The 11,304-nt window shown below is 35.2% G+C and overlaps 1 protein-coding gene across 1 annotated transcript; it reads left to right on the top strand.

Annotated features, from left to right (window-relative positions):
• The first annotated feature begins 534 nt into the window (after positions 1-534).
• On the top strand, positions 535-3,326 carry LOC128134207 (trafficking protein particle complex II-specific subunit 130 homolog). Its single transcript, XM_052771682.1, has 7 exons — positions 535-685; positions 1,190-1,194; positions 1,254-1,259; positions 1,684-1,698; positions 2,585-2,698; positions 2,776-2,962; positions 3,037-3,326. The coding sequence occupies exons 1-7, from the start codon at positions 535-537 to the stop codon at positions 3,324-3,326; spliced, it is 768 nt and encodes a 255-aa protein (XP_052627642.1).
• Positions 3,327-11,304: the final 7,978 nt, after the last annotated feature.

Raw genomic sequence — 11,304 nt, 5'->3', positions numbered from 1 at the left:
ACTAGAAAAACAGCCTTTAATGACGCGCAAACAATGACACGCGGTGATTTACGATACGCAAAAGCACGCGCTCTAAAAATAATGTCATCTCTTCAAACTTTTGAAGGATAGAGGTCACGCTTTTGTGCGTGCCCTAAAATTAATGTCCAAGAAAAAAAATTAAAAACACGGAGGGCACTTAATTAAAAATGGGCGTCGTCTAGAAATGTCGCTTTATATTTTTTAAATGAAAGGCGCGTTCTATTTTTTTGCAGCTGGGGGGAAAGAAAATCCCAAAAGTTTGAAATGCCGCCATTGTTATCCTCTATCTTATTTCCATCTTTCTTCTCTCTCTCTCTCTCTCTCTCTCACTCACTCTCTCTCTTACTCTAATACCCAAAAAAAACCCTAATATCATCACAAATCCTCTTTTCTCCCACAACAAAATCGCAATATCACCAAATCTTTGATCCCGCAAGTAATCTGAGTTCACCTTTCAATTTCATTTGTCTCGCAAGTAATCTGAGTTCACCGGTGGCGTTCCTGACTGTATCAATGGAAGCGCTGCTCAAGTCGCTGACCAATTTCTTCACCTGCGTTTCGAGTTCCGTGAGATCAGTTCTCGCTTTAGTAGCAGAAGAAACAACTCTCGGCCCAAAAGATGATCTCCGCCATATTTGGTTTCGTGCTCTGTTTCCAAATCGAGGTGAAACTGCATGCTGGGAAGCAGCAATGGCAGCCTGAGGCTCTATGTCTCTATCTCCAGTGGCGATACAATGATGCACGAGTTTAAGAAATCGGAGGAGGGATTGAGAGAATTTGTCGCTTCCTCTGGTTTCTCTTTTGATTCTGGTAATGTTTATATTCGGTTTCTCTTTCTTCAAAATTCTTTTTCACATATTTCTTCCCATATGAGTTTATGATTTCAGATTTTTTCCATATGATTTTGATCTTAGTTTGTGATTTAGAATTCTCAATCTTCGGTTTCTCCTTTATCCACCAGTTCATGTGCCCGATTGGGTTAATAGTTATGCTAGAATTTGATCAATTTCTTTGAAATTTAGGGTGAATTAGGTTAGGGCATGAATAGGAAACACTATAAATGGTTTGACTAAGTCGACGTCTTCTTCTCCTGTATCAACTTGACACCTCAACTCTTCTTTTGCACTGATCTGCAATCTATACTAGGTTTGATTTTTTTTATTTACAGGTTTTGTTAGTAGACCATGTCTATTGTTACTCAAATTAAACATGTTGTATTTTTTTTATTACAGGATGTGGTTTGACAAATGGTTGTTGAAGGAGCACATAAGTTCAGAGCCACACAACCTCAACTTGGTTTTTTGTTCTTCTTTCTTCTTTAGCTCCTGAGGCTTGATTTCATTGAAGGTTTGTGCTCTACATTCTAAGAATGCTCTTGCATGGATTGATCTTTGTCATTTAAGTTTCAATAGTATCATGCCTTGAATTCTTCCTTAATGTGTTTTTGACTATGTAGGTTTGTTGGGTGCCAAATAGCATGGTCCAAGCATCATCTCGATGACTGTTTTCCTGATCTTCCTTCACATCTTATGATCATTTTTCCTTTTTAACATTATTAGTATTTTGTATTTCTATCATGATGAAGAACTTTTTGTCTTGTTCTTTTCCCACTCAACTTTTTATTTCAACTAGTTCTAATTTTTTTTTTTTGCTTTTATTCAGGCTGGATTTTTTCAAGTACCTGATTCTGATAGGCTAGGTTCTTTCTTAGGCTGGATTTGTTCAAGTACCTGGCCATATATATTCTAGCAAAGTCGGTATGCATTATTTAAGCCAAATAATTATGTTTGGAAGAAGATCCCAGCGTGCATTTTAATGCCATGGTGAAGCTGATTTTAAAATAATATTAAAATTTTCTTTTACTTTCTTTATTCTAGTTATTTATTTTTGATTATGAATTTGGATGTGATTACAGGGTGAGGCATTAGTAATAACTAAAATGAACCAAGGAAAAAGCTAAACAACCTGAAATAGGGATCCAGCCATGAACCAGACAGTGTCAAACTCATTATACTCTTTTCTGATGCCTTCTGCTCTTTCAACAACTTCAGCCTGATAGGAGGGATGTATGTGTAATGTGTTTGTTATATTCAACAACACAGGGGTGTCTATTCTTAAATTCAAAACTTAGGATAGGAACATATATATACCTTTATTGGACTTCCTGTAGATAATTGAGCTCAGATTCAGACCATAAGAGTGGTAATTCAACAGCTAGCTGTCCCTTTCCACATTGACGATCAAGCTCTTTTATATATGGGTACCAGAAAGATTTTCTTACAGGAAGCAGGGGGTCTTTCATATCAACATGAAAAGTACCATGTTCCAATCATCCATACAGATATAAGAACTAGCAACATTCTACTTGATAGAGAATTGCAGCAAAAAATAGCAAATTTTGGGCTTATAAGACTGCTACCAGAAGATACGACTCATCTTAGCACAAAATTCTCAGGGACTTTGTATGTTTAAAAGTACATATAACTTAACTACTAATTCAATTTGATTAAAGTAAATTTTCAATAACCAATGTTAAATCTTTGCAGGAATAGTGGTTATGTAGCACCTGAACATTCTTGCCATTATTTGTAGGACCATAGTTGTTCACTTCACCAACCCATTCCATGTCAGCACACGTGTAGCAGATAAATGCAGTGATGGCACCTTGCTTTTGCAGGTATATTGATCTCAAGTCTTGTTAGGGTTAAATGCAAAAAAAAAATAATAATAATAATTATTTACTCACATTCCCAGGTGATACTCCACTCACAAGTGAAGGCTAACTTAACCATACACGATTCTTGGCTGGACCTAAAAGACGGTTTTACCCTTGCTGGTGAAAGTCAAAGTAATGGAAGACCAACATCCGCCTTCTTTCCACTTGTAGTTCCTTCTACATCAAGAGCCGGAATCTTGTTCACTATATCCCTACCCACAAATGGCAAGCATTATTTTATTTCTCATTTTATCACTCATCTTTAGAAAAAATAATCAATCTCTCTTTTTTTTTTACAGATGAAGCGAAAGATATGAATCCTGATAGTGATACGATATTAAATATAAAATATAAAATATCTGGGGATAGAAATCATGGATCGCTTACTCCTATGTTTGAGGATGAGTCTTCACAGATGTTGACTTTTAAGAGTGCTCTTGTTTTACAAAGACCAGTGTTGGAACCTTGTTTGGCAGTTGGTTTTCTTCCCCTTCCTCCAGAAGGCCTTAGAGTCGGCCAGCTTTTTACTATGAAGTGGCGAGTTGAAAGGTTTAAGTATCTCGAGGACGAACAATACGTAAGTTTCTAAAATTTTTACTTTTTTTTTTTGGAAATAAAAAAGTAAAAATGACTTAAATGTTAAATCATATATTTGATTTGCGAACAGGACGAGGTAGTATATGAAATAAACGCAAATTCTGAAAACTGGATGATTGCTGGGAGGAAGCGAGGCCATGCACCTCTCTCCACAAAGCAAGGTACTACTAACCTTTTATAATCCAAATCCTCTTTCAATATCTCAACATTTAATAAATTAATAAATTTTATATCTTGATTTCGAAACCTTGTTGTCTAAAAATAAACTTAATGTATACAGGTTCACGAATAGAGATTTCAATCCTATGCGTGCCATTGGTTGCTGGGTACATGCGGCCCCCACAACTGGAGTTACCGGACATTGGTGAGGGTAATATTAGTTACAACCCAGCTGGGCCCCACTTCGTCTGTGTTTCCCCTCCACCTCTCAGCTCCTCCTTCTGTATTCCCATTCCCATTCCTGCCTAGAGATGAAATCGTGACTTTTGTAGGTGCTTTGGTGTGGTGGTCCTAGAAATCATTAGTGGAAAGAGATACAAGGATGTTGACTACCAATTAGTCACTCAAAATCTCCTTGATCATGTAAGTATCTCATAATTAAGGGTTGGTTCATTCAACCTGTTCTTTTCATTTATGGTTTTAATGATGAAGGTATCTCAAACACTCAATGATTTATTTTGTATTCAGTGAGACCTTAAGCTTAGGTGAGAAGTTCTTACTAGCCTTTCTGTTGTTATGTGTATGATAGGGACGGGATCTACATGAGAGTGGAGCGCATCTGAATTTAATGGATGAGAAACTAGATCCTAGTGAATATGCAGTAGAACATGTTGTGGAGATCATCAAGATAGCATTGATGTGCACTCAACCACCATCAACTAGACCTACAACTTCTGAAGTGGTTATATGCTTTTAAGTGAAAAATCTCTTCACTTATGTATGTATGTATGTATGTAGGTATGTATGTATGTATGTATGTATGTATGATTTTTATTAATACCTTATGTATATATATATGTAGGAATGGGAAGGATTAATTGAATTGATGGGAACTGAATCAAGAGCTGTAGGGGGTCTTGAATTTTTACACAAGTTATGGTTTGCTTTTTTTTTGGTTTATAAGAAAGGGGCTAGGGGTAAAATTGTCATTTTACTAACGGTGCGAGTAAGAGGGACCAAAATCACAACAAAGTGAAACAACAAGGACTAGAAGGTCAACTAAAGTCTTGCCTTTTGAAGGATCAAAGTCTTCAGTTGAACCAACTACAATTGTTTGTCCCTAAATATAGATTTCTTTTTTCTTTTCGTCCCTACAGTTTCCTTTTTGCATATTTGGCCTCTTCTCCAATGAAAATGACTATTTTTGGGTCCAAAGTGGAAAAAATCAGCTATACTCAAGGACCAAAACCTTTACAAGAACCTCAAAAATAAGGACCAAAATTGAAACACAACTTTTCATTACAAGGGTAAACATGTCATTTTCTAATCCAAACTTTTTTCCTTTATGTAAATATAAAAATATATATTTTGCCCTCCCTGAAACAAACCTCAACAAGATGAAGATTGGAAGCACGGTTGAGGACAAAAGCAAACTCACAATTGTATTGTCTCATAGTTTTCTCAAAAGCTTCTTTAATGCTCACAACCTGCATGTTAATCAATTTTTATAGCATGCTCACAACGTATCTAGAAGTTTTGGAGGAAACGAGACACAAGCAAAAATAAATAAGCATGCTTATTTATTTAATTTACAATTTACAATACAATTGATAGATATATGAATCCATATGTTACTTAATTTTGTTCTTTTTTATTTTTAATATGTGCAGCATAGGGAGACATCAATGTCCTTCAAAACTATAGATGATGTCCAAGTCTTACTCTATGCAGTAAGTATTAAAGAAATAGCAATGCACTTTCATTCATTTGTTTCATATTTTTTCACATTTCTCTAATGATATTTTTCCTTGAGTCATAGAATGATGGGCTCATATCTTGTTTTTTGATATTTATACGCAGTTTATTTCTTACGTCGGTGGTGGCGAAGTTCAAGATTAAGGGAGACTTGTAATCATGTTTGGCTTTCCTTTCCAGTAAGAAACAGAGTTGTATGATTATTTGTTAGTTTTATAGGAATGTATAACACATGTTAGCAATGTATTATTTTTGTTTAACATTTGAATGATTTTTTGTATGACATTATAATTTGTGCAATTTATTTTATATTATGCAATGGATTGTATTTTTTGTATATGGTATTTTATTTCTGTTATAAGAAATTAAATGAAAATTTAATTTAAAAATTAATAAATATATAAATTTTTTTTAAACATTTAAATTTACGATACGCAAAAATGTATGTCATCTTCATTTATGACATGGCCTTTCTTGACAGGGGCTTTCTTGATACGCATTGCGTGTCATTAACACGCGCGTCGTAAAGTTACGACACGCGAATGCGTGTCGTCTTCCTTTATGACAGGGCCTTCCTTGATACGCATTGCGTCTCGTAACCGCGCGTCATAAATGCGCGTCGTAAATGCGCGTCGTCTATAGATGACGCGCAAAAGCGCGTCGTCTCTCTTTATGACAGGGCCTTCCTTGACACGCATTTGCGCGTCGTCTGAGCGTTTTACGACGCGCAATGAGCGTCGTAAAAGGCCTTTTTTCTAGTAGTGAATCTCTTGGAACTTCACTTCCTCCACCTCCTCCAATTATTCTCCCTAACCCACAAGTTATCGAAAAGTTTAAGGTCACTCAAGCCCTATTGACAAACAAAGGTCTATGTGTGATCACATCTTGGAGGTGTACTCACATATTGACAAGCCGGGAGAGTTGGGTGTCAAATTATTGAGAAATTTGGTGGCTCAACTACTTTCTAAGTCACATAGTGAGTTCCTTTGGGACTCCTATGAAACAGACTATGACAAGACCCTTAATGATCTTATCTATTTGCTAAGATCAACTTCCTAAAACTTTATGGACATTGACAATGATGACATTAGATATCCAGTGAAGCTCTCTCTTCCCAATGGAAAGGGATCGGCCATAGTCAACTCGGTTGACCAAATGGTAAAGAGAAAGGCTAAGTCTGAGATAGTCCCATTATCAAGGGTCCATTGCCAAAGGAAGGGGCATTAGTTGCGAAGCTGCCAATTTACCTAAGGATGTTAAAGTCAATAAGTTTGACTCTACTTCAGGTAAAGTCCACTATTTAACTCTGCTAAGTTTCTATTCTGAGATTCTTCTTACATGATGTGACTGGGTCACATGTTGGTGGTTAAGAATAAAAGGAAAAGTGTAGAAACTTAAAAGAAGTATATGCGGATTCTGATTGCGAAGATGGATTTCACTCGCATGGTTCGGTGATCAGATTTTTTTGGGCTGTTACATAAGAGTTATGATATATATTGCTTAGGAATAGATAACAACAAGGTTTCATATGGATTGTAAGGATAAGTTTTTCCGCAAAGTTGTAAAATAAAAGGTAAAACTTTTGATTTTAGTTATTTTATGTATCCTTACAATGGCGTTTGTGGAAAATTGTTGCTTATAAGATTCCACTAATAGCAATATTGGAAAGTGAATTTGATTCTTTCATTTATGGTAATGTCTAAATTTACCAAATAAGGAAAGATTCTCGTCACCCAAGGTTTCAATTGGACCGAAACTTGGAATCATGTAAGTTGTATAGCATGATGGATGAGAACTTTCAAGCATTGGAAAATTTAAGACTAACTACTTGTTCACATGGATGTGTGAGTCAAGTAAAGGACTAAGGGATCGATTACACATGCTTGTGCACTGATTAAGTCCACCACAAAAGATCAATAAGACTATTCGTCATGATTTACTAAAGTTTAGTAAATATGGTTATACTTATAGGCTTAAGTATAATTCTGAAGCATTGGAAAAATTTTAGTGTATGGAAGAACGAATGAGAAGAATCAAATTATGTAGAAGGATAAAAGTTTCTTAAATCTGAAAAGATGGGAGAGTACTTTAGTATCATGTTATATGATCATCTTAATGATTAAGAGACCTTATCACAATTCATCCTCTAAGTACATCTGATAGCTAAGAAGAGGAGCTATGAATTGTTGAAGTGGTCAAATCAAGAAGATGAGTCATACTTCGTTCCAAAACAAGTCTTTGAGTCATACTCCAAGACTGTAAGTTGAGTGACATATCATAAAGAAAGGTTTAAAACACTTGTCAAATGTAAGAGTAAAAGTTTCCTACTCTTGTACATTTGAAATTGGTAAGTTGTGATGTTTTGGATAAAACAAAGACCAACTAAGGCCAATTGTGTGAAGTGTTTGTCTTGATTAGAATCCACACTATCTCTTGAATATCTGACAAGAAAGTCTTATATGTCAAGAGGAAAGTGAGAGTCTTAAAGGTCTTGAAAGTCTCAAGAACTAATCAAGAATAAAATCTGAAGTTCTTCACTAGCACACGACTTGAGGTTTATAACCTATCGTGTTGACATATTCTGTGCCCATTCTAGTTAAAGTTGGCTTTGCATATGAGTTCTTAGAGTTCTCAATTGGTTGCACAATAGCTTGGAAGCAATGGCAGGCCCTTGAGCTGCCCGATGTCAAGAAATTAAGATTGATTTCAATCCATATGAGTTTATATTTGTCATTATCCTTGTCTTGTGACTATGGTTTTGACAATCCACATGGATAAGAACACATACACCATTAAATCTAAGTGTCTTAAGGTTTCTCTCCGATTCATGAAAATGATGGTGAGGAAACACTTTCACTAAGTAGATTTTAGCTAGATAGCAATTGTGATATTTGCATTCTCAAAGTCGTTAGTGGAGCATGTGTGGTTAACCGGCACACTAACATGGACTTGTGAGAAGTGGCAAAGGTCTAAAAAATTGAGACTATGATTACGACATCCTTTTTCATAGTTCTTAAAATTGGTTAGACACACCTGTGAGCTATCGAAGATAAGGTGTATGATATTGATAAAGTTTTATCAAAGCAATCTAGTATCAGAAATCTGAACTTTGGTAAGAAAGTCAATAAGTTATTGATTTCTAGAAGTCCAGCTGATTTCTGAGTACATGTCAAAGCTAGTGGGAGCATAAGTGTTATGCTAATAATCATCATGTTAGTGGGAGCATGATAATTATGATAAAGGTTGCAAGTTAGCAATGTTAATTATAGAAAAAAAAAGGTTTCAATTTGGAAAGAGTTGTTTTGCTATAATTAAAGGAGAGGAAATTATACTTCATCTCAAATCTAAAAGATTAGATTGAGGTTTTAATCGTATTTAGTCAAGGATATATATATATATATATATATATATATATATATATATATATATATATATATATATATATATATATATATATATATATATATATATATATATATATGAATTTCATGTTGAAATGGCTCAACATAAGGAAATTCTATATATGGGTCCATTATTTGCGTTCTAAAATTCGATTATGATTACGACACCCCTTTTCATAATCTGAATTATGAGAACTTGGCAAATAGAAATGGAAATGTTATAGCAAAAGACTGGTTTAGTCTTTATGTGAGACATCATGAATTGTGTCCCATATGCTTCGGATATAGGATCGATTACATGTTCTATATTCATCCTTTCTAAAATTTTCAAAATGCCTGGGGCATTAAGAAGGGAAAAGGTCTAGAATTGGATATGACTAAAATGATTAAGCAAATGTTGAGGACAATCTAAGGTTTACCAAAGATTGGTTGCTTAAAGACAGTTGGAAGTATAGTGTTAATTCTGGAAGGACCATATTGACATAATCTGTAAGGAGGCAACTCTTGCTCAGAAGTGATAGTCCAAAAGGAATACGGAAATGTTTCAAAGTTAGAAATTATTCAATATGTGTAAGATTAGAAGAAACTTAATGCAAGAAGGGTGTTTCCAAGGAGTTGATCTCCTTTGGAATGCTCTGTAAAGTTTGTTGTCAAGTCTTTCTGACTTTGTGCATAATCATTACAAGAGGATCAATGCGTATAAGTTTAGAATCTAACAGATTTTAGTAGACGGCATGAATTTGGAATTCTTGCATTTGCAGTAAGGATTTGGGACTGTGAAAAGAGGATCATTGGAGTTATGTTCAATTGATCTATTTCACAAAGTAAAGATCATAAACAAACATAGTATGCATACTTGGTGTGTGGCATGACTAGTGTTTAGAAAAACATTTTGTACATGCTTGGAGCATGGAACTACTATTGTTTTAAATTCAAGAATAAAGTTGATAGTTGAAACAGTATGCGATGAATAATGTGTAATCATATGGTGATAAATAAAAGGTGTTTTATTTATATTCATAAGTTCTGAGACCATATTGGATTCAATTATTCTTGTGTTTCATTTTGCATGTTTTGACTTCCAGAATAACTAGGTCAGTGTTCTGAATGACTAAGTTATTCAAACCATCCACAGTCGGTCATATGTTGGAAGTAGATATGAATCAAGATTGTCATGGGTTGGGCTTGTAGAGGTCTAAGATGTTGGACAAGGTGGTGCTACAACACTCATGAGTGCTCTTAAGTTCTGAGTATTGGATTCAACACGTGCTCATTGGAATCACTTCATGGATTTTATCATGAGTGATCATGAGACGATAATATGTTATATTTTTCAAACCTAGAGATATGAGTTGTTACTATGAGTTGGTTATACATTGATTGCACGAAAACGCATTGGTAACTCGATGTTATAAAACGTGCCTTTGAGTATGATTCAACAAGTAGTAGAACAAGCCATATGAGTCGAAGTTTATCCATTCCTTTTACCTTCAGGATAAAAGAGATATCTGTGGGCCTATTGATGAGTTGGTGATGTGAAATGTAAGTGCTCGGCCAGGCCAGGACTGATTTGATTTGTTCAACTAGTCAGTCGTCATAAATCAGAAATCGGGAAACAACAAATGGACAGAGAGAATGATTATAATCCATGTCTCAGTCCATATGATAACTAGAATGGAGGAATATATGATCCCTTATCTAATGGACAAGTCATTGACAAAGGTCAGAGATCATCGACAAGGTCAGAGTTCGACAGAAGCTTTTAAGAGCTACGATTGCCAGTCGGTTCTTGAAGTCATACTTGCAATAATAGTTTTAGTCTTATCCAAGTGGGAGACTATTGGATTAATGTCTAAGTCCATAACTATAACTGGTAAGACTTGACCCGACCCGACATGGTCTATTTGGGTTGCATGGCATCATGCATTTGGATAGACTATAATGAGAGAAATAACACTTAAGGTTTGTTAATATATTATAAGTTCTAATATATTAATAAGATTATTTAATTAGTGTTGATCAAGAATTAATCTAGGATTAATGCTCCATGGTGTATTTGAACCCATGGATCCAAGGAAATGGAAATCCATGACAATTAGGGTTTACCCTAATTGTGACACTATATAAAGATCATATTCTTGGGAAAAAATCGGCCACTATGTGTGATAGAAAGGGCTAGCCGATTATATGAAGTGTTCCAATTTCTCTCAAGTCATTCCATGTGTATTTGGTGTTGTGTGAAACATTTGAGGTGTCACACTTGGGGCACTAGGCACTCAAGCTTCATGAAGACATTCTACATCAAAGAGGTATGTAATTCTAACTTGATATATTCATATGAATCAATGTTATTATGCAAGTTAGGATGAATACCTTGGAAAGTTCATATTTGCATGTATAATAGAGAAAACATAGATCAAAGGTATTTAAGGTTGCATGTACACTTAGGAGTGTTACAATGCTCAAAACCCAACATTTTCTGACATTAACAAAAGGCAGCACGTCAGTTGATGAGTACACTGATGCCTTCACAGACAAGATAAAGTTTGCCTTGTGCATCGTCCCAGATGAGCTGAATAAACTTGACTGGTACGTAAAGGGACTCCCATGGGAGTATACGGTTCCAGTGCGTCAGGTACTTACTCTGGAGGCAGC

This window comes from Lactuca sativa, chromosome 5 (assembly GCF_002870075.4).
Source record: "Lactuca sativa cultivar Salinas chromosome 5, Lsat_Salinas_v11, whole genome shotgun sequence".
Taxonomy (NCBI): domain Eukaryota; kingdom Viridiplantae; phylum Streptophyta; class Magnoliopsida; order Asterales; family Asteraceae; genus Lactuca; species Lactuca sativa.
The sequence above is the reverse complement of the archived record's forward strand: the minus strand, read 5'-3'. Positions and strand labels throughout refer to the sequence as shown.